Source organism: Panicum virgatum, chromosome 2K (genome assembly GCF_016808335.1).
Source record: "Panicum virgatum strain AP13 chromosome 2K, P.virgatum_v5, whole genome shotgun sequence".
Lineage (NCBI taxonomy): Eukaryota > Viridiplantae > Streptophyta > Magnoliopsida > Poales > Poaceae > Panicum > Panicum virgatum.
The window spans coordinates 39900772-39923961 of NC_053137.1; the positions used below are offsets into that span (position 1 = coordinate 39900772).

The 23190-nt window shown below is 42.1% G+C and overlaps 1 protein-coding gene and 1 long non-coding RNA gene across 3 annotated transcripts; one reads left to right on the forward strand and one right to left on the reverse strand.

Moving 5' to 3' along the window:
- Positions 1-9862: 9862 nt before the first annotated feature.
- LOC120676205 (ABC transporter G family member 53-like) lies at positions 9863-16097 on the forward strand. Of its 2 annotated transcripts, none has more exons than XM_039957445.1 (14): positions 9863-9935; positions 10024-10184; positions 10340-10443; positions 10523-10679; positions 10770-10889; positions 10982-11124; positions 11243-11485; positions 12893-12982; positions 13274-13564; positions 13663-13746; positions 13845-13918; positions 14463-14997; positions 15250-15504; positions 15602-16097. In XM_039957445.1, the coding sequence occupies exons 2-14, from the start codon at positions 10055-10057 to the stop codon at positions 15857-15859; spliced, it is 2484 nt and encodes an 827-aa protein (XP_039813379.1). In that variant the 5' UTR covers positions 9863-9935; positions 10024-10054; the 3' UTR covers positions 15860-16097. The 2 variants fall into 2 exon arrangements, with proteins under 2 accessions (XP_039813379.1, XP_039813371.1); XM_039957437.1 differs by having other exon boundaries at positions 9864-9935; positions 13845-13978.
- On the reverse strand, positions 14381-16661 carry LOC120676219. Its single transcript, XR_005675723.1, has 3 exons — positions 16492-16661; positions 14793-15017; positions 14381-14571 (listed from the first exon to the last, which is right to left on the reverse strand). It is a non-coding gene; the product is annotated as an uncharacterized LOC120676219 (long non-coding RNA).
- Between the last annotated feature and the right edge of the window lie 6529 nt (positions 16662-23190).

Sequence of the window (23190 nt, forward strand, 5' to 3'; positions counted from 1 at the left end):
ATCAGAAAAGACAAAATCAGAAAAAGTCTATACACCGGTTTAACCGACGCTCTCAATTTTCTATACGTCGGTTAAACGAAGTCAGCAGAATCTGGACAAATTCAATACACCGGTTAAACCGACGTGTTTGAATTTAACGTCGGTGCATTAGTCCAGAGTTGGTTTTTCCAGGGCAATTCAAGTTCTATTCACCGGATTAACCGACGCTGTTTGAATCAAGACGTCGGTGCAATTGACCAGTGAGATGGTTTTTCAGTGGATTTCAAAAGTTGTACTCACCGGTTAAACCGACGATAGGTTTGAGTTAACGTCGGTGCAGTTGTCCAGAGACTTGGTTTTTCAGTTGATCAGTGGACAACTACACTCACCGGTTAAACCGATGATACGTCGGTCAATCTGCCCAAGTTGTAACGGCTAGTTTTTCAGAAGAGGCAGTTTACATTCACCGGTTAAACCGACGATGACTATTGGAGGGACGTCGGATTAACCGGCGCTACGCAGTTTTCTGGCAGCTTTTCTCCAACGGCTCTATTTGTGTGAGCTGCCTATATATACCCCTCCAATGGGTCATTTCGCCCACTCTTGACACCAGGCAACATCCATACACTCATACTATAGTCAAGAGCCACATTGAGCTTCATCATTCACATACTTGTGCATTCAATCAATCAAGAAGCAAGATTAAGGACTTGAGTAGAGAGAAGCTAGTGTGCATCCGTTCTTGGTGATCGGTTCTTGCTCAAGTGAAGGCCTTAGCTTGTTACTCTTGGTGATTGGCATCACCTAGGCGATCTTAGTGATCGGGGTGTTTCTCGCGGAGCTTGCCAAGGATTGTGGGAGCCCGGAGAAGAAGATTGTACGTGGCTTGAGCTCCACCACGCCGGGATGGTGAACGGAGACTCTTAGTGAGCGCCCAAGTCTCGCTGACATGGGAGGTGACAAGACTCTTAGTGAGTGTCACAACGTGGACTATGGGTGTGTGCCAACACATCGACACCACGGGAAAAAATCCGGTCGTCTCTTGTCCACTCTCTTTATTCAAGCATTTTCTTTCATGCAATTTACTCATGTGCTTGACTTAGAGATCATAACTTAGCTCTACCTTGCTAGGCTTTACTTTGTTTTTATCTCTCTTAGCTTGTGTAGGTAGCTTAGTTATCCGGTTGGTGAATTGGTGCCCTACTAGTATTGCATAGGTTAAGGTTGCTTTACCTTGTTTTAGAAATTGAAAAAGGCCCAATTCACCCCCCCTCTTGGTCCATCGATCCTTACAGATACCACTTGTAAGTCTTTTTGAAGAAAAGCACTTGGTACACCAAGGTTGAGCAAATGTAAGAGCACATAGCCTATGAACTTAGATATGGGCATTTAAGTTCAATAGAGCATGGCTCAATATGCATGAAAGCACAATTTATCTAATTACTCTTATAGAGTTGTTTGTTCACATTGATCGTGAGAAACATTCTCTTAGAGTGTTAACTCCACGTGAGGCTACAAAAGGTAAACTTGTAAACATGTTAGTCTCAAAATCACAAGCCATAGGATGAACTCTACCTAAATGTGTGCATTTAGTGTTTGAATCACCAAGCAAAAGTATGCACATTGATTTTGACATATTTGGGAAGTTTACCCTATAGCTTGTGTTCATGGTACACATATGAAATACATACCTCATGAAGTCCATGTACGATGAAGGGTAATCTTGTGTAGCTTTCTACACACTCATCAAACCATGTAGGTTGCTCATGGGTTAGAGTCATGGCACAAGCAACCCACCATATATTACACTAGGTGATGCAATGCAAACAACCTAGCAAGAGTAATGGAGCTACATGATGGTTGAATTGAAATTTAGCTACCATTACCTTATGGGGGACTTGGGCAACAAATGTCCAAGTTGTGAGCTTAGTTTCTTTGGCTTGAACCTTCACTTCAACTTATGAGCTAAGCCTCCAAATCCCCCGTAGCCATTCTTGGGCTTCAAGTCTCCTTTGGAACCCACACCATTTGAGGCCCCTTTATATTGGTTATGACATTCTTGGGCACCCAAATAGAGTGATTCCAACTCCTTTCTTGCTTCCCAACCTTGTGAGCAACCACCTTGCCATTGGTTTTCTTCTTGATCATATAAGAGGTGCTATTGCTTTTGTTCCTCCAGTTGGGCTTGGTGTAGATGAGAGAACTCTTGATTGTAAGCTTCTTCTTGTTCTTCTCGTCCGAAATCTTCTTCCTTGGTTGAGGACACTTGTTGGACTTGTGGCCTTCTTTGTGGCACTTAGAGCAAGTCACGGTGGACCCCTTCTCAAGCTTCTTCACCATGTTCTCACGGTTATCTTGAGAAGGTTGGACATTGCTCTCCATGCCTTTGCTCTTCAATCTATATAAGTCCTTCATGAGCCTTTCCACTTCTTGCTTGAGTTCATCATTCTCCTTGGCAATGAAATCATCACATGATTCTACAACAACATTCTCATTGCATTTCTCATTGCAAGGATTAGAGCAAGATTCATCAATTAAATCAATGCAAGAAGTTGAAGCATCTACCCTAGAGATAGGAATTGCACAAGGGATAGCTTGCTTCATTTGCAAAGAGTCATTTATATCATTAATGCTCTCAAATTTTAATTTGAGCTCTTCATGCTCCTTGCTAAGCAAATTAAATTTGCACATCAAATCTTCAAATTTTGTAGCAAGAGAAGCATTTAGATCTTTGAGAGCACTAAGGTTTTTTATTTCTTTTGATTACTTCTTAATGACTTTTTGGTGCTTATGAACAAGGTCAAAAAGTTCATCAATTGAAGGAGAATCGGAGTCATCATCACTTACATCGCTATTCATACATTTGGCCATAAGGCAAGTGTTTGATGATGATCCGAAGTTGGTGCGGATGGTGAATCTCTTGCTTGATTCATCGCTTGAGCTAGCACTTGATTCTTCACCACCACTAACTCATTCACCAAATATGGCAAATGATTCATGCTTGGGCTCCTTCTCATTCTTTTACTTGTTTTTCTTGAACTTCTTCTCAACCTTCATAAGTTGATGGTGAGGTCCATCTTTGAGGAAGACCACATACCCCATGGAGTTGATTTCCTTCAAGCATTTGTTCATCTTCTTTACTTGCTTGTAAAGGTAGGGGTTCATTGGCTCTTGATCATCACTTGAGGAGCTTTGGCATGCCTCATCTTCTTCCTTTTCACTTGAGCTACCTTTGATGGTCATCTTCTTCAATTTTTTGACTTGCTTGCATGCAAGTGCACTATGTGTTGGTGAAGAAGGTGGCGCTCTTGGCTTGATATCATGACATAGATCATGGGCGATCACCTTGTTTAGGACCTTGTTTGGTGTCATTGTGTTGAGTTCTTTCTCATATAGAATTGTTGTCACCAAATCATAGTCCGGTCTTCGAAGCGAGTGAAGGATCTTGCGAATGAGTTCCAAATCTTTAATTTTTTTCACATCTAAAGAATTAATCTCATTCACAATAATATTCAACCATGAGTACATAACTTCGGCATTTTCATGATCAAGTTGCTTGAAGCTATTAAGTTTATCAATGAGAACATGATATTTTTCATTTGCAACATCTTTTGTGCATTCATGGTTCTCACTAATAGTTTTCCATAAAATATTAGTATTTTCGCAAGCAAACACACGGTTGAACACATTTTCACCAAGAGAGTTTAAAATAGCACTCTTGGCTATAGCATCATATTGTCTCTCTTGTTGATTATTACTTTTAGTTCCTTCACTCGTAACTCTCCAAACATTTAGGCCCTTTGCTTAGAGATGTGATTGCATTAGAATCTTCCATCGTTGGAAGCCCGTGCCATCGAAACATGGAAGAGGTCCTAGAGAATCCATCCCTTCCCCTAAAAGAGCTAACTCACTAGGCGGTGAAGCCTACCGATCTAATGAGCCGGTAAACACAAATTTGCCAATAGAATTGGCTTTGTTTGTGAGACAAGTGAGCCCCAGCTCTTATACCACTTGAAAGGATCAGGTGCTCTAGCCTAAGAGGGGGAGGGGGTGAATTAGGCACTAATAAAAACTTAGACCTATGGCTCCAACTAGTTTGCACAAAACTTGAACTAAAACATGCTATCTAGATGTGCAACTAGGTTGTTCTAGTGTGAAACCCCTATCCCAAAAGAGTTTAGCAACCTATAGCCTTCCCTATTAAGAAACTATTCTATGAAAGTAAAGGCACACAAATTGCTAGTATGAAATGCAGAAGCTTAACGAGTGGGATAGGAGATAGCAAACTCTTGACACGGGGTGTTTATCCCGTGGTTCGGTTAGCCACAAAGGCATACCTACATCCACGTTGTTGTAGCACTCACTATGAGTATTGCTACTCGGCCACCAAGTGTCTTCCGTGAATACAATCACGGTCACCTTGGCCCCGGATTCCACTAAGGAGCTTCTCCACAAAGGATGGGGGTCTCCACGTCCCCCACACAAAGTTGTCATCACCGCTCCACACCAAGTCGGAGGGTCGATGACGTTGCCGGCGAGCTTCACAGCTCCAAGGGGCCGGCGCACCAAGCTCTTCTTTTGGTTCACTATAGAACCACAGCACAAAGGCTCTAGGCCTTGCAAACTCACTCACTAAGAGCTAATCTAGCACTCACATTTTACAAAGCTAGTGCTAAAAGCTAAGGATATGATCAATGAGCTCTTGTATGGCTTGGAGATGATCTTGGATGTGTATAAGGTGTCTTGGGAGTCCAGCAATCTTCAAATGGCCGGGGTGAGGCGTATATATAGGCCACCAAGTCTTGTAGCCGTTGCTCCAACGGTCAGCAGAAATCTGCGCATCACCGGATGAACCGATGCCTCTGGCAGGGGTAGCGTCGGTTCATCCGGTCACTCTAAGACCCGAAGTAGCCATTGAGCTTCTGACACACTATTCTGCTGACGTCATTACACCGGTGCTATGCTCCGATGCCTCGCCGATTCAACCGGTGCTGAAGACTTGGCTCCTGCGCGCTTGACATTGTCTCTGGAACATGGTACGTTGAATGCACCGATGCCTATCTTGATGTCGTCGGTTCAACCGGTGCTTCACTTGTTCTTCACATGATCTCTAGAGGCGCACAGACTCCAGGCCGTCGGATCATCCGACAACCATCGGATGCACCAATGCCTATAGCATTGGTTCAACCGGTGCTACTGATTTCAGTAGAACTCGTCCAATTCAATGTTTCTTTGAGTTCTTTCTTCGTGTTTTGCTTTGCATGGCCTTTTTACTTCATCCTTGGGATCTAGAAATGTTCACTTAACAATATCATTAGTCTCATTGATTGCATTGTCATTCGATCACCAAAATCACTCGAAATAATATAAATGGTGCCATGTTCGTTTCATTATCATTGTAAACGGGATCTGGAACGAAGTAGTCAGCTTTAATCCTCATGTGACCAGAAGGAAGGTCTCTCGGTCGAATGACCTTGGGTGGCGCATCGGATCGACGGCGCCTGCGAGAGGTCTCGGCTTGTAGCAGATGGTTGTATGTCGCGGCCTCTTCTGCCTCCACTTCATCTTCACCGAACAAGAAATCTATGCCACCGTCTTCCTCCTCCTCCTCCATCCAATACCTTCAGAACAAGCCCGGGTAGTTATCCATGGCGACAACGGTAGGGGTGTGTTTAGTTCATTTTGCAAAAACTTGTAAAGATGTAAACATGGCATTTGAAGTATTAAATGAAGTCTATTTGCAAAATTTTTTACATAGATGGGTTGTAAATCGCGAGACGAATCTAATGATACTAATTAATCCATATTTAATCAATAATTAGCGGATGGTTACTGTAGCATTACTATTGCAAATCATGGATTAAGTAGGCTCATTAGATTCGTCTCGCGATTTACAGTCCATCCATGCAAAAAGTTTTGTAAATAGACTTCATTTAGTGTTTCAAATTAACAAGATTCTGTTTCACTTTAATGCGTTTACGGCTTTTTTGCGTTTACATGTAAAGATCTAAACAGGGCCTAGGTTGTCCAGTACTTGGCCACTTGCTTCGAGGCGTGCACGTTGTAGGGAGTGGTCTGTGAGGAAGCCTCGGCCGCCACCCAACAGGCCTACCTCATATGTTCTTCACGAGCTGCAACCCAAAACGGAAAATATAATTTATTTCTTTTTCTCTTTGTAACGAACAGACAAGAATCAAATCATCTTAAAAATATTGCAAACGTCATACAAAGGCAATTGCATAGCGAAAAAAAAAATTATGTATAGCAAAGTAAGCTAACCTTATTTCATGCTTCCAAGACACCCCTAGAAACAATATTTTTAGTTATTTTCCTTGTCGTGTCAACATCTTCGTTAGGCTTAGCGAAAACCCATGTAGTATTTCGGGACACTCCTCTGACAACGCAACATATAGTTGGCTGTGTGATGAGAATACAGGTTTCGGGAGGTATATGCCAATATTCGGTATAATTTGTCCCACAGCTTCGTTAATAATTAGTGCAAAGCCAAACCTGATTGGGAACTACTTTTTTTTTTTTGAATTTGAACGGGAGTGCAATACCTTCTGAATTTGATTGGGAACAAAGCTCTACAAATGTCACCGTGTGCCAATTTAACAGTAGCACTCTCATCTATATATATCAAACAAATACCGCATTCAAGCAATGATTAATGGACTATTATATCATCATAACTGAATCATGAAGTACAAATGCATCTGGAGCTGTAACCGCGAGAGCTTAGGAAAAAAGATATACCTTCTATGAATCTGGATTCTTGGTTACTGCTTTTTTTAAGATGATTTGATTCTTGTCACAGGGACTCCGCCGACGGGCGGCGCGGCCAGGACGGTGCCACCTGGCTCCACCCGGGCCTCGCCGGCGTGGATCGAGGGCGCTGCCGCCCGGGTGCACACGGGCCGAGCCGCCCGTTCTGCCACCGCTCGGAGGGCGCGGGTGCCCGCGCGCCGCCGGATCTGCCCTGCACCCGCCGGCCGCCGTGCCCCCACTCCCGGTCGCAGACAGCGGCACGCCGCCGCACCTGGCGTCGGCGCACTCGCTTGCTCGCGACCGCACGAACCACGGGCCACCCGGTGCAGCGGCCGCCGGATCCGCCAACGGGCGGCGCGGCGCTGGGGGCCTCGCGAGCACGAGCCACGGGCCGCCCGGTGCGGCGGCCGCCGGATCCGGCAACGGGCGGCGCGGCGCAAGGGGCCTGGCAAGGTCCCGCGCCCGCTCCCGGGAATGCTGCAGGACCTGCGTGCGAGACAGAGCAGGAAAGGGAGGACAGAGCCTGACCGTGGATGGAGGAAGGAAAAAAAAAGAAATGCTGACATGTAGACCCCACCATTTAGTAGTTGGTATAAAAGATAATATAGAGTATAGATGACCGCGAAAAACTGAATATAGAGAAGAAAATTTCTATAACTAAAATGGAATATAGATTTAGAGTATGAGTGCGGACAACCTCACCGCCGCTAGCTCGATATCACCCACCGGCACAACCAATGTCTCCTCGACAGCACAACTAGGGGTGGTAAAGGGCCCAACATTTTGAACTAGAAAATCTAAGGATCGGGCCCTAAAAGGGCCGGGCTCTAAACATATGTATTTTTGAACTAAAAATTTTAAGGGCTTTATTGGACTGTGAAGAGGCCATTAGGGCCATGACCCATTACCACCCCTAAGCACAACCCTTGTCCTCACCTTACCTGCCCGCAGGCTGCCACCATCGTCCGTGGCCCGCCCTCCCGGCTGCACTAGCCTCGCTCTCCCTCCCGCACATGCAGACTACCGTACGTGGCCGAACTGTCAAAATTAATTCGGTTTAAATGCGCTAACCATCATCCTAATAGTAATCGCCTCACACGCACTTCAAATGGAATAATCTGACAGTCTAGTCGGATAACCTACTGATTTAACCACTGTTCTCGGATCGAATAGAGCAGCACGAAACTCACACGAAGACGAGTCTAGAGATTACAACATTTCACAAATTCTTACATCATAGAGTCTTGAACTGAAATATTACAAACTAAGTTCGAAATTTGGAAAGTACTCGGAGATCAAACCGAAAGTAGTTCATCAAAGTCTAATTACAGCAGAAAATAAACGATCGTTCTACTCGACGATACAGGATATCACGATGAAGTCCGTACATGATATCACTCGGTATTGTCATCATTGGTCGTGGTCGCATCTTATTCCACCGACCAACCAGGGGGTAAAGTACACGACCAAGTTAAGCTATCAACCATGTCATCCATTGTCTGACCTGAAAACAAAATTGAGCCACAAGCAAGGCTGAGTATATTAATACTCAATAAGGCTTACCCGACTGAGAGTATACAAAGTGCACTATCTAGACATGCAAGGTTTTTGGCTGGAGGGGTTTGTTTTCCCTAAAAGTAACTAAGAGTAGATTCTTAATTTCAGATTTTAGCCTCAAGATTCAAGTTAGATTAGTCATTCTAAGTGAGCAACTATCCAATAGCATTCATGATGGAAACAATTATCTTTCATCATTCAACAATATCGATCATCATCATGTTCCACTTCTTACTCTATGTGGTAAAAAGGTCGAGCAGTCTCATTGGCCGCGAGAAGCGGACCATTCAAATCGAGTTTCTTAACCTTGCAAGACAAACCTAACGCACACGTCACGTGGTTACTTCCACAGTCACACGTGCAATATTTTCCCTTTCTTTCCGGGTTATGGATCAGGGTCACCATCCTCGACTACAGAGTACGCAGACTCTGCATCCGCATGTGTGCACATGAGAACAACGTTCAAAGAGGATGAAAGTAAAGTCCACTCGCCGGTCCAATCAGGTACTTAAGCTTACCGATTACCATATTTCTCGGCATGTGGCTAGTACGTTCAAACACTTAACCACCACTACCACACACTGCGGTCTTAACATTTTTCACTAAACAGACGGGGCATCAACAAGTACCATCGCCCAGCCCATGGACCTTATGATTGCAGCATGTAGTAGACATCCAATTCCTATAAGCTCGTGAGTGACAGGAAATCACTCGACTTCTACCGAAATATTAACATAGCCATCTAGCGATTGACACATACTAGAGTTCACATCATAGGCACCTAGGACCATGCAACTAAGGTTTCAAGCAACTCCTGTAACTTAAATGCACAAGTATATATAGAAACGATAAGTTGCATAAAGTTGAAAATAATAGGTTATGCTCCGGGGCTTGCCTTCCTCGGCGTAGTTAGCTTTGGGCTCTTCCGAACTTTGGTTCGGGTCTTCTGCAGCTTCAGTTAGATTAACTTGAGCTTCACGCTGCTCATTCTCGGACTCTGGCACCAGCTCATACGTACCATCGGCGAGATTAGTCGTATCTATACGAATGCATATGCATGGGTTGATGTGATGGTAACAATCGTTATTTATTTCACTATAAAGTTGTAGTCCAACACAAACTCAAGTTAGGTGGTACTACATCATATTTTCTCTTTATTGGGCAATTGTTTATAGAGTATTATCTAACATGATTTAGTTCATAAAGGAACTAGAGGTGGGTTTTAAAATCTTACTAATCATGTAAATGTTACCCTTTCAATATACACTAGCTTAACATGCATAAATCATAGATAGAGTTCCCCACATCCCTCTGGTCATGATATTTTTACACAAGGTGAATAACTTGATTATCAATCTACTGTAATAATTTCAGCTAGTTTTATAGAGTAGAAAAATTAAAAATTTATTTTACAAAGCTACTGCTAGAAAAAAGTTGGACTTATAGAGATCAAACTATACAAGTACAGGTAAAGAAATTTTAATTGGGTGTTGGTGATTCTAGGATGAGTACACTGTAAAATTTTCAGACTCAGAACAACAGTACACAAGACCCCCCCTCTCCTTGCTTAATGTAACAATTTGGGTCTTCATAACATATTATGTCATTGGATTTGATCCCAATGTAGAAAGGTAACTAAACCAATATTTCTATACTAGATCAGCATGTTATGAGTGTATTACAGAAGCTAACCAAATTTTAAAAAACACAATGCTGCAGACTTTTCAGACAGTTCCTGCTCCTCTTACTAATGAATGAAGCATCATCTGGGTTGTTCCGTTTCATTGCTGGGCTTGCAAGGCATCAGGTCGTTGCAAGCACCCTTGGTTCATTCGGCATTCTGATTTTTATGCTTTTGGGTGGATTTCTCCTGGCAAGAGGTATGCAAAAATAGCTAACTCAAAATATAGTGTTTCCATATACAAAAAATTGGTTTGAGTTGCCTAATTTCAGTTATTAGCTGCGCATCTGATGTGGTTGTGGTACTTTACTTCTATATGAAGTCACGGATTAAACTACTCCTTTGATTTAACAGAGAATGTGAAGAAATGGTGGATCTGGGGGTACTGGATATCACCCCTGGTGTATGCACAGAATGCCATATCAGTAAATGAATTCCTGGGTGACAGCTGGAATAAGGTAAAAGCTATTTTCAGAAAAGTATAACTTTCATAAGTCTGGCTAATCGATAAAGCTTACAGATACTTCTATGTAACAGATACTCCCCGGTTCTACAGAACCACTCGGAAAGCTTGTTCTGGAATCTCGTGGTCTTTTTCCTGAGGCAAAATGGTACTGGATTGGTGGGGGTGCCTTGCTTGGATATGTGCTGCTATTCAATATCCTCTACACTGTCTGCCTCACATTCCTCAAGCGTGAGTAAAAAATTATATTGCACTTAGATTTAAAATAAATATGGCACAGACAAAGAACAAATTAAATCTTACAAATTATGCTACCTGCAGCATTTGATAGCAATCAGCCGACAATTTCTGAGGAGACATTGAAGATCAAACAAGCAAATCTAACTGGTGAAGTTTTAGAAGCATCGTCAAGAGGAAGGGTTCCCAGCAATACAGTAACAAGTAATTATAGTTTCACCTTCACCAATCAACATGACAAAAGAATATATTTATGTGCAATTTTATGATGATCATGAGTATGTGATGTCTATTAGGTACTGTGGATGGGAGCAATGATGAAGCAGATTCCAACCATGCAACAGTAAATTCTAGACCCGTCAACAAAGGAATGGTCCTCCCTTTTGTACCTCTCTCCATCACTTTTGAAGATATAAGATACAGTGTCGACATGCCAGAGGTATTTTTTAAGGAAATTTCAGAAATACAATTATTATTACAGATTCCCTTATATTCTCATACTATCTAAGAGCAAAATTTTCATTTATAATAATTTATCTATCCAACAAAACATGTAGGAAATCAGAGCACAAGGTGTCAAAGAGACCCGGTTGCAACTATTAAAGGGTATAAGTGGTTCATTTAGGCCAGGAGTACTTACTGCTCTAATGGGTGTCAGTGGTGCTGGCAAGACAACGCTGATGGATGTGTTGGCTGGGAGGAAGACCAGCGGATACATTGAGGGCAACATTACCATATCAGGTTACCCAAAGAAGCAAGAAACTTTTGCTCGTGTATCAGGATATTGTGAGCAGAATGACATCTGTAAGGAACATGGCACCATTTAAGTCATTTCGAGTAATTTTGGTGATCGAATGACAACACAACACTTGAACTAATATGATTGTTAAGATGACCATTCTCAGGCTTTTAGGTTCAAGTGATGACAAAGAGAAAGAGAAGATAGGCGTAGCAAGGCCCAAAGGGCCACCCCTACGGGTGCATCCGACGCTTGTCGGAAGAACCGACGCTATGATGTTTGGTGCAGGAGGGAAACGAAGCCAAGTCAGCCTATAGGCACCGGTTGAACCGACGGTCCAAGAAAGGGCATTGGTGCATTGGCCGTCCTATGTTCCAGAGACGATGTCAAGAGCCCAGAAGAAGTTTCTTCAGCACCGGTTCAACCGACGGGGCATCGGTGCATACCATCGGTGTAATGACGTCAGCTGTCAGAAAAAGATCCTTCAGCACCGGTTGAACCGGTGAGGCATCGGTGCATTGCATCGGTTCAACCGGTGGTCTCTGCGTCAGCCGTCAGGAGTCCAACGGCTACTTCGGGTTATGAGTGACCGGATGAACCGACGCTACCCCCGCCAAGAGGCATCGGTTCTTCCGGTGGTACGCAGATTTTCAGCTAACCGTTGGAGCAACGGCTACAAGACTAAGTGGCCTATATATACGCCTCACCCCGGCCATTTGAAGATTGCTGGAATTGCTGGACATCCCACACACACTCAAGAACATCTCCAAGCCATACAAAAGCATCAAGATCATATCCTTAGCCCTTAGCACACTTTGAGAGTGTTGTGTAAAGGATTAGCTCTTAGTGAGTGAGATTGCAAGGCCTTAAGCCTTTGTGCTGTGGTTCTTTAGCGAACCAAAACAAGAGTTTGGTGCGCCGGCACCTTGGAGCGTGAAGCTCGCCGGCAACGTCATCGACCCTCCGACTTGGTGTGGAGCGGCGACGACATCTTTGTGCGGGGGACGTGGAGACCCCCATCCTTTGTGGAGAAGCTCCTTAGTGGAACCCGGGGCCAAGGTGACCGTGATTGTGTTCACGGAAGAGACTTGGTGGCCGAGTAGCAATACTCTTAGTGAGTGCTACAACAATATGGATGTAGATGTGCCTTTGTGGCTAACCGAACCACGAGATAAACACCCGCGTCAAGAGTTTGCTATCTCCTATCCCGCTCTTTAAGTTTCCGCATTTCTTACTAGCAATTTGTGTGCCTTTACTTTCATAGAATAATTTCTTGATAGGAAAGGCTATAGGTTGCTAAACTCTTTTGGGATAGGGGTTTTACACTTGAACAACCTAGTCGCACATCTAGATAGCATGTTTTAGTTTAAGTTTTGTGCAAACTAGTTGGAGCCATAGGTCTAAGTTTTTATTAGTGCCTAATTCACCCCCTCCCCCTCTTAGGCTAGAGCACCCGATCAATTTCAACATCCATTCACCAAATGTTACCGTCTATGAGTCCCTTGCATTCTCTGCATGGCTCAGATTACCTGCTGATGTTGATTCCTCAACAAGAAAGGTATGTTGAAGATTCAAGACATCACCTCTTTTCAGCAAAATATAATAATATAAGTGCATATATTTAAAAATTACGTGAAACATGATTAGAATGAGAAGGTTAAATTTGCCGGCTGATCTAAAATGGTATACAGTGATAGAGATCTTGACAATACTAGAGTTCATAGATAAGTTTTGAGATAGATATATGACATGACACGCCAGTCATATTTACAGTTTATTTTGAGTAATAATTGCTTTAGTCAGCGTCCCACTATGTACTGATACATGAAACCTGGTTTGCTATGGGCAGATGTTTATTGATGAGGTTATGGAGCTTGTGGAACTTTTACCCTTAAAAGATGCATTGGTGGGATTGCCGGGTGTGAGTGGATTATCAACAGAGCAATGGAAGAGGCTAACAATAGCAGTTGAGCTGGTTGCTAACCCTTCTATCATTTTCATGGATGAACCGACATCTGGACTTGATGCACGAGCAGCAGCCATTGTCATGAGGGCAATCAGGAATACTGTGGACACAGGAAGAACAGTTGTTTGTACCATTCACCAACCAAGCATCGATATCTTTGAATCTTTTGACGAGGTGAAGAAAACTATATGAAACATAGTTTCTTTTTCCAGAATTTGCATTGTTTCTATACTTTAACATCTAATGGGCAATGGCTCTGTGCACCTTTGCAGCTCTTCCTAATGAAACGTGGAGGTGAAGAGATTTATGTAGGTCCATTAGGCCGCCATTCATGTGAACTCATAAAATATTTTGAGGTGAGCAAGAGCAAATTAACTATTTTATTTTCCCACCAATTTATGGTTTTGCACTGAAGCAACATGTTATCTAACTGGTTTGCGTTGATTCTACCAAGGCTATTGAAGGTGTCAGCAGCATAAAAGATGGCTACAACCCTTCAACATGGATGCTAGAAGTGACTAGTACAATGCAAGAACAAATAACTGGTGTTAACTTTAGTGAAGTATACAAGAGTTCAGAATTATATAGGTATGTGCATATGTGTTGTGGTTCATAGTTTAATTATCTAATTGAGGACTGAAGAAGTACAGACCTATCTAACATTGATTCAGGTTCTGAAATCTCAAATTTGAAAATAGTAAAGAGGCTAAAAATGGCTTATTTATTATTTACAAACAGTATTTGAAGGGTGCATATCCTTAAACTTCAAAGTACAAGGCCTTTTTCAAGAGTTTGGATTTTACTTCATAGAGCCATATGCACCCATTTTGATACCACTAAGGGTTAGGGTACCGGGTGCACATTCCCTGTAGCTGAATATTTGTGTTTTCCTTAGTTTCAAATAATATTTGCATAAATAAATCTAAAACCATAGATATCCCCTTTCAAAAGTTGAGTACTGTAACACAATTTTCTATTTTGGAACTGATATTTTCTATTCAACGAAAAGATAGTTCGTTGCCAAACAATGTCTCAGCCCATCATTAATATTGTCATGTTCTTGCATTTTCAGGAGGAACAGAACTTTAATAAAGGAGTTAAGCACACCTCCTGAAGGTTCAACTGACCTATCCTTTCCAACGGAATACTCGCAGACCTTCCTCACACAGTGTTTTGCTTGCCTGTGGAAGCAAAGTATGTCATATTGGAGAAATCCTCCGTATACTGCTGTCAAATACTTCTATACAACAGTGATCGCCCTGTTGTTTGGAACAATGTTCTGGGGTGTAGGCAGAAAAGGTAATGATAATAAACAAAAAAAAAGGAAGCAGAGAATTGTGAATGTCAAATTTCCTACAGTTTTACAGAGGCTACCTCTGGTCCCCATTTGTCACAAACTTACATGCAGTAGACTGAAGCTATTGTACTCTTGCAGGGATAATCAACAGGATTTGTTCAATGCCATGGGCTCCATGTATGCCTCGGTTATTTTCATGGGAGTACAGAATTCTGGTTCAGTTCAGCCAGTTGTATCAGTTGAGCGGACAGTCTTTTACAGGGAAAGGGCAGCTCACATGTACTCGCCTTTGCCATATGCATTGGGACAGGTAAAGTTCACTGCAATTCACTACATCCAACAAACACTTCAAAATCAACGTGTAAAAAATAATGAGTCAAATAGAGATAGCACATTAAATTTGGTTGTAAGAAATAACAATTAAATGCAAGAATGTATACATTCAAGACTATATTTCTTCCATAAAAAGGTGGTATGGACTATATTCCTTCGAACTACAAATTGAGAGATAGAAACAAAAACAGGAACAACCAATCCTTCTAACTTGTACTTCCATTTGCAGGTTGCAATTGAACTTCCATACATCTTTGTTCAGTCGTTAATATACGGTGTGCTAGTGTATGCTATGATTGGGTTCGAATGGACAGCTGCCAAGTTCTTTTGGTATCTGTTCTTCATGTACTTCAACCTAGCGTACTACACATTTTACGGGATGATGATGGTGGGCCTGACTCCAAACTACAACGTCTCCTCGGTTGCTTCCACGGCGTTTTATGCCATTTGGAACCTTTTCTCAGGATTTTTAATACCAAGAACTGTAAGTAGATTAGCGACTCTTTCAGAGTTCTAGCAGTTTCACTTACTCTTCATTATATACTAACCCATCTCTGCTAAATGGCAACTTATCCATACAGAGAATTCCAGTATGGTGGAGGTGGTTCTACTGGATTTGCCCCATCGCATGGACACTCAACGGTCTGGTCACTTCACAGTTTGGAGATGTAACCGAGAAGTTTGCTAATGGGGTGCGTATATCTGACTTTGTCGAAGACTACTTCGGGTACCATCACGACTTCCTGTGGGCAGTCGCCGTAGTGGTGGTTGCATTGCCAGTGCTGTTTGCATTGCTTTTTGGGCTCTCGCTCAAGATGTTCAACTTCCAGAAGAGGTAACCGGTGAAGACAACTTGATTTATCTCACGGCCCGAATAGCGCAGACATTGCAGAAGAAGGGTTTTGTAATTTTTAGTGTGTAAATAGCATAGCTATTAATCAGAACTACTGAAATCGAGAATCATTGTACAGCCCTACGGCAGATAGAGGGTATTTTGCCTGTTGGTGTAAAATTAACCGACAATGCCTAACACCTACGATGTTATTCAAAGCTCAAGTTTTGCAAATTTTGTACCCATTGAGTTTGCTGGCTCAGGCTGTGGTCGTTCCCGACACTCCAAAGATGCTCTAAAAATAAAATAGTGGAGTACTACAATATCAACTAGACGTTTCCTCACCCCTTGAGAAAAACGAAAAAGAAATCTCGATTGTCTCGCTCCAGATGAACTAAAAATGTAGTACGGACAGTTAGATTATCCCGATGCCCGTCGTTCGAAATAACCGATGCAACACCCGGTCACCAATTTTAGCAGACTAGGAGCGCATCTTGACCAATCGACGCCGACGGGTACATGTCAGAACGGAACAGCAACAATCGAGGATTAACTGATCCAGATGACAAAGAAGACACACCCCCGACTACCCGCGCACAGGGGAAGCAAGCGAGATGCAAGAGGAGAGCGCAAACTGACCTCAGCGCACCGGCAGCTGGGGCTCCCCGCCTGGGGGCGATCCACGCCGTGTGGGGCGCCTCGCCGACGAGCTGTTCGACGAAATGCGCAAGAGCTGTTCAACGAACTGGCCTTAGCGGGCCCCTCGGCCAAGGGCCAGCAGCCCAGCACAATGGCATTTTGTCGGTAATGGATTTTCGTCCTGCGCTTTGTCAAACACGGAGAAATCAAATAGGGCCTAGTTGCCTAACTGGGCCTCCAAAAAAAAAAGCTCGGTTCCTCCTTGGTGTGCTACGGAAATTATATATATATATATATATATATATATATATATATATATATATATATATATATATATATATATATATATATATATATATCTTCCGATAGAATTTTTTTTATCTTCTAATATTTATCAGATCCCTGCGAACCCAAATGAATGAACCAGATAAAAGCATGTGTGGGCAGCTGTTCAGCGTGGGCTGTTTTTTTTTTGGGTAGGAGAGAGACGTGTGGCAACATCCAGTTGGGCACCGTGGATTGTGACACGAGGGATGTATTTGGATCTGACTTTGATTTCAATTTTCTCTCAAACTAACTATAGATGTGCTTTGTATTCCGTTTAAACAACTGTGTTACTTAGAATTTACGCAACAAAACAAGATTTAGATTTTTTTTTCAAAAATCAATACTCAAACTGTACTAATTCAACATTTTGATATAGATGTTCAACATCTTTAATATAGTGCTTCAGCATTTCGACATAAAATGTTGAACTGGATTAATAGAAATATTAGTAACTAGATTAATATATACTCTGAAATTTTAGGTCATCGTTTGTAATTAGCAATATATGTGAAATAGAAAGATGCGACACACCACCTTGTCCCATGTAACGACTACTAGCGGTCTTACTCAGTGCGACAAGGATACTGCGTCCGCTTTTGTAAGGGGAGATAGTGTGTGATGGGGAACGCCGTTGATTTGATGTTCCTCGTGCTCAGGCTTGAAGACGGTCGACGCACGGCTACGCACGCAATCGGTCGATGCACGGACGTTTGCCTTGGACATTTTCGAACGTGCACCGGTCGCTTGGGAAGCTGACGTCGATATATTTTTTGTTGGATCTGAAATCTGATCGTAAGAGATAGCTTCTTTGTGCAAATGGAATGACTCCGAACTATTCATAGGTGTCTAGATATCGATATATTTGGCCTTTTTTGTGCTTTCCATGACCTTTTATTTTTTTTTCAATCTTATCTGTAAGCATGGAATCATAATTGCCATTGCTTGCGATGTAATTTATTCTATTGTGCTGATGTTATATCTGAGCAACTCCAGCAATAGTCCCTACTTGATATCCTTATTTTTTTTAGGAGGGGCTCCGGGTTTGGATTGCATCTGCTTTGTAAGCCAGTCCTGTTATCATTGCTACTTGCTGATTATTTTGATCAACGGATTTATCTACTCCTTGTGGATCATAGTACTATTTTATTTGGACCCGAGATTATTTCTGGGTTCAAGTGGTTGCCGTGAACCACATGTACTCAAGTTACTGCTGCTTTTCTTTGGCCGATTAATTTATTCCAAGTTATAATTGGTCTGACGTGAGTTTATTACTTGGTATTTCCGTGAGACACATGTTGTGCTAGTTGATGCGGCTGTGATTGGTTGGATAATTAAATTATTCTCAATTCAATCAGACCTATGTCCAGCAATTCTTTAAGTGGTTGGAAGCATATTGCAGTGTGATTTTGTTATAGCTGCTGATCTGATTGATTTTCTTGATTGAATAATTATTGGGATTATTTATCAATTGAGTAAATCTGGTGAAATCTGATACTTGTTAATTGTACCGTGAAAGATTGGGCAAAATATTCTTGGGTATCGTAGGCGTGTCCTTATCAAGGTGCTGCCCATTTTCTCAAGTTTTGTGGAGATTTCACTCATCCAAGTGCACCAAAGGTTTGCAATTTCATCCTCTCTTGTTTAATGGTCTTCATTCTTTGTTTCATGCTCCATAGTTAGAGAATTTTTTTATTTTTAGAAATAGTAAGAATGAACACGATTTCTTTGATTTATGCATGGATTTGAGATGTATAGAAACCATTACTTGAATTTGGAGAAGATCTATTGGATAGTTTCAATGTGGATAATTTATATTGATTTTTTTCAAAATAAATTTCTAATGGCATGCATGGTTAATTAGTTTGGTATTTGTTATGCATTTAGTTACATTATTTTGACACTCTCATGATGTAAGTATTAGTTTCGGATCATGAATATGTCGTTAACCTTGATCCAGCGGTGAAAACACTGCTATTCAGGGACTAGCATCGATATCCACGATGCGGTGTGGTATATATGAGGACGTGATGAAGGAGTACGGTCTTGATCCCAATAATGAAATCCTCACCTTTGAGCGAGTTGAGAATGAAATTATCCGGACCAAGGCCGTACTCCTTCATCGGGTCCTATTGTACCGTACTGTGTCGTGTATATCAATGCTAGCCCCGAATGCCAGTGTCATCACCGCAGGGTCAAGATTAACGACATAGACATGTTTTGAAACAAACATTTTTTTCTTCTCAATGGTTTTAGAGAAAGTGAGCCTGAAACATAGTCGCGAACATTGATTGCGCATCCCTTATGGCGTGGAACGACGTGTTCGCGTTGATCAAAATAATTATGGTTTACAATTTATATTTTCATTTTAATTCTAATATTTTTTACATTTTTTTACATTTATTTGATTAGTGTACTGAAATTAGTTTTGTTTCTTAATGAGACATAAATTTTATCGTGAATTTAACGTTGAGTTGCATGGTATTGATGATGATCGTGAGTTGATGGCTCGATATAATGCAAGATGTGAAGAGTCGGGGCTGGCGGAATATGACCGTTCTGTGTCTAGACTTCGCGAGGCAGTTCACGAGGCATCGGTCAAAAGATCTCATGATGAATAGTTTGTATTAGGTAGCTAGCATGTAGTGTAATCTATATTTATTAATTTGGACTTTTATTTATCATGTTGTTTAATTTAAGCATGTTATGTGATGGATATTATAACCTTTTTTATTTCAATGTTAAATTCGTAGAAATGGCTTTTGTATTTCATTATGTTATGTGCCAAATGATATAAATACAAGTAAAATAATATTGTTACTTAATATAAAATTGTAGATAGATGGACCAACAAAGGATATACGGCGACCGGTGCACTATGGCGTGGATTAATGGTCTAAAGTCTTTTCTCGATACGGCGGAGGCCCACAAGTCATCGAAAGGTTTCATGTGTTGTCCATGCCGCCTTTGCCAAAATAAAAAGGAATACTCTAAGAGAAGCACTCTACATGCCCACATTTATGAAAAGGATTTCATGGATAACTATACTCTTTGGACCAAGCAAGGTGAACCTGGAGTTGTGATGCAAGATGGTGAACGAGATGATGATGATAATATTGCAGACTGGGCTCACTTATATGAAGCGGAAGCCTTTGAAGATGAACCCATGGACGATGCTGAAGAAATGGATGACGTAAATGTATATTCAAATTAAAAAAATGATACAAATTACAAAAGTTTGAATAAAATTATTTAAGTTACTACGGAACACATTTCAAATTAATTTTTTACTCAATATGACGAGTTCGTAGCGTAAACCTATATTCAATTTGATGTAGTGATGCAAAATACAAAACTATTAACCTTTTTACGGTCAAAACAATAAATATTTGCAATTTAATCCATGTATAAAATAATTTATGCACAAAACAAATTTGAAACACAAAAAAAAAATTTGGAAACAGAATGACAAATTAAGTACATTACATATACTAAAATTAAAAAGTGGCTACAAAAAATATAATTTTGCATGGGCAAAATAATATATATACATAATTTTTAGTGATTTAGTTAAGTTAGTACACATTAATAGCATATAGGACATGAAAAGACAAAAAATGGATTTAGGCTATTTAGTACCGGGCCATGTAAACGCCCGGTCCTAAACAGCCTCAACGAAATTTTCCCGTCAGTTGAGGTTGTTTAGTACCGGGCACAGCCACGGCCCGGTACTAAACGCTCCAGTTTAGTACTGGTCGGAGTCTGCGCCCGGTACTAAACGGCGCAAGAGCCAGTTTAATACCGGGCGCAGCCTCCGACTGATACTAAACTGGTACATACTATATATAGCACAACACTTAGCGCAGATCCGCGATCCACCCCCGCCCCCTCGCTCACTCGATCTCTCGTCGACGGCCGTCGTCTTCGTCATCGATCTGCCGCCTCCGAGCCTCGCCGACGCCCCACCTCCGCGCCGGCGGTCCTCTCCACACCGCGCGGCCTCGGCGCCGCCTCGAGCTCGCCTCTCCCGCCCCTGGCCCCGGCCCCCGGCCCCTCTGCGTGCCGCCGCCGCCAAGGCTCCACCACGCGCGCATCTCCCGGACCTCACCGCCACCGGGCCTACGCGCCGTCACCTCGCCTCCGCGCCACCGCAGAAGCCCGACGCCGCCGCCGATTGAAGCCCCGGCCGGCCCTCTTGCCCTCATCGACGCCGCCTCCGTCCGCGCCGCCGCCGCCCCGGGCCCGGCTTTCCTCCGCGCCGCCGCGCGCCCTGCTCCGCCGCCCCGGGCCACCGCTGCCGCCCTGCTCCGCTGCCGCCGCACCGGTACGCCGCGCCGGCCACGCCCGCCTCCCCCACCCCGGCCGCCGGCGGCCACCCCGCGCTTGCCGGCCCGCGCGCAATTGAGCCGACGTTAGCCCCTACGGGGCTGACGTCAGTTTTTTTTGTTTTTAATTAGAAAATGGTACATAAATTGGTTATGTATTTAAAATAAATTAGAAAATTTTAGAATAAATTGGAAAATTGGTAGAATAAATTAGAAAATTTGTACAATAATTTAGAAAAATAGTAAAAAATGGTAGAAATGGCAGAAATTAGAACATTTTGTAAGAAATACTATAAATTGGTTAATACTTGTTTAAATTGGTTATCTATTTAAAATAAATTAGAAAATTATAGAAATGGTAGATAAATTAGCAAAATGGTAGAATAAATTAGAAAATTGGTAGAATAATTTAGAAAAATAGTAAAAAATGGTAGAAATTAGAACATTTTGTAAGAAATATTATAAATTTTTTAATATGTGTTTAAATTGGTTATATATTTAAAATAAATTAGAAAATTGTAGAAATGGTAGATAAATTAGGAAAATGGTAGATACATTAGAAAATTGGTTAATACTATAAATTGGTTTTTCATGAAATTGCAGAGAATTGTGAGGCACATTGTATAGAATTTCATGGTGCATTGGATATTGTAAACTTCATGTATATGTATCTTGATATTTTTCGTAATAAATGTTGTATTATTAGAATATTAATGCAAATTATGTGTTGTAGAACTTCATTTATTTAACTCGTAATTTGTTATATACGATGTTAACTTGTATAAAATTGCATACCGCACAACTGTTATTTCACGTAGACATCAAAATGGAACCTTTTCAGCGTGTGGACGATGACGCATTCCTCCGCGACATAATTTGTGAAAGCGGAGAAGATGTTGAGTATGGTGGCAGCCAGTATTTGAACGACACTGGTGAAGGCGATGCTGACCATTCAGAGCAAATGGCTGCACAAGACGATACAGCCGAAGTTAGTATTGAAATTCGTACATACATATATATGTAGAACTTCATGATGAATTCTATTCCTACAAATGTTCAACGTGTATAAAATGTCTATTTCTCCTGGCATCCGGATCGAGGAAGCCGAAGCGGAAACAAGGCTCAAAGAAAAGGATGGAGGGGCATACCACCATCACCTCATTGTATCCGGATGGTGAACCAAAGTCTCCCAAGGGTGCTAAGACAACAATCATCAATCAATGCGGGTATTATGTGCGTGAGAATATCCCCATCAACTTCAGGCTATGGAAGAAAAGCAAAGCCACCGACAGTGATGATGACATCGTCCCAGAAACAGAAAAGGAAATGCTATGGGCAGATGTGAAACGACACTTCGGTGTTCCAGAGGAGCATGAACAACTATTTAAGGATTGGGTCATAAAGAAGATGGTTATTGTGTTTCAGATGTTCAAGAAAAACTTGAACAAAGACTACGTTAAAAAGGGCCTCACCCCAGACTTTGAGAAGGACTTCAAGAATCAACGTCCTTATTGGGATGCATTTGTGCAATACAAATCGTCCGAGGACAGCGAACAGCACAAGCTAAAGAGAATGCGAGCAAGAAAAAACACTTCCATCATCTTGGCCAGGGAGGTTACAAGGCGGCTATTCCGAAGTAACAGAAAATGGAAGCAGACCTCATTGCAAGAGGAATCGTATCGGCAACCTTCAACTGGCCGTTGCGAGCAAAGTATTTCTTTTATGCTCACGGAGGCACATTGGACATGGAAGATGGCTCGTTTGTCACTAGTGACGCCATAAGAGAAGCGGCCACCAAGCTTGATGACGCACTCAAGGCCGTGTTAGAAGGCAGCTTCAAGCCTGATAGAGAGAAAGATGAGTTGACGTACGCTCTTGGGACACCCGAACACACTGGACGTGTCCGAGGCATGGGCGTAGTTCCATGAAAGCATGGCTTCAGTGGCGACATAGAGATGTATCGAAGCCGACACAAAAGAAAGGCTGAAGTAGTAGAGAAGATGCGTGCCCTAGAAGAACGGGTTGCTTCGATCGAAGGTGCAATTGCATC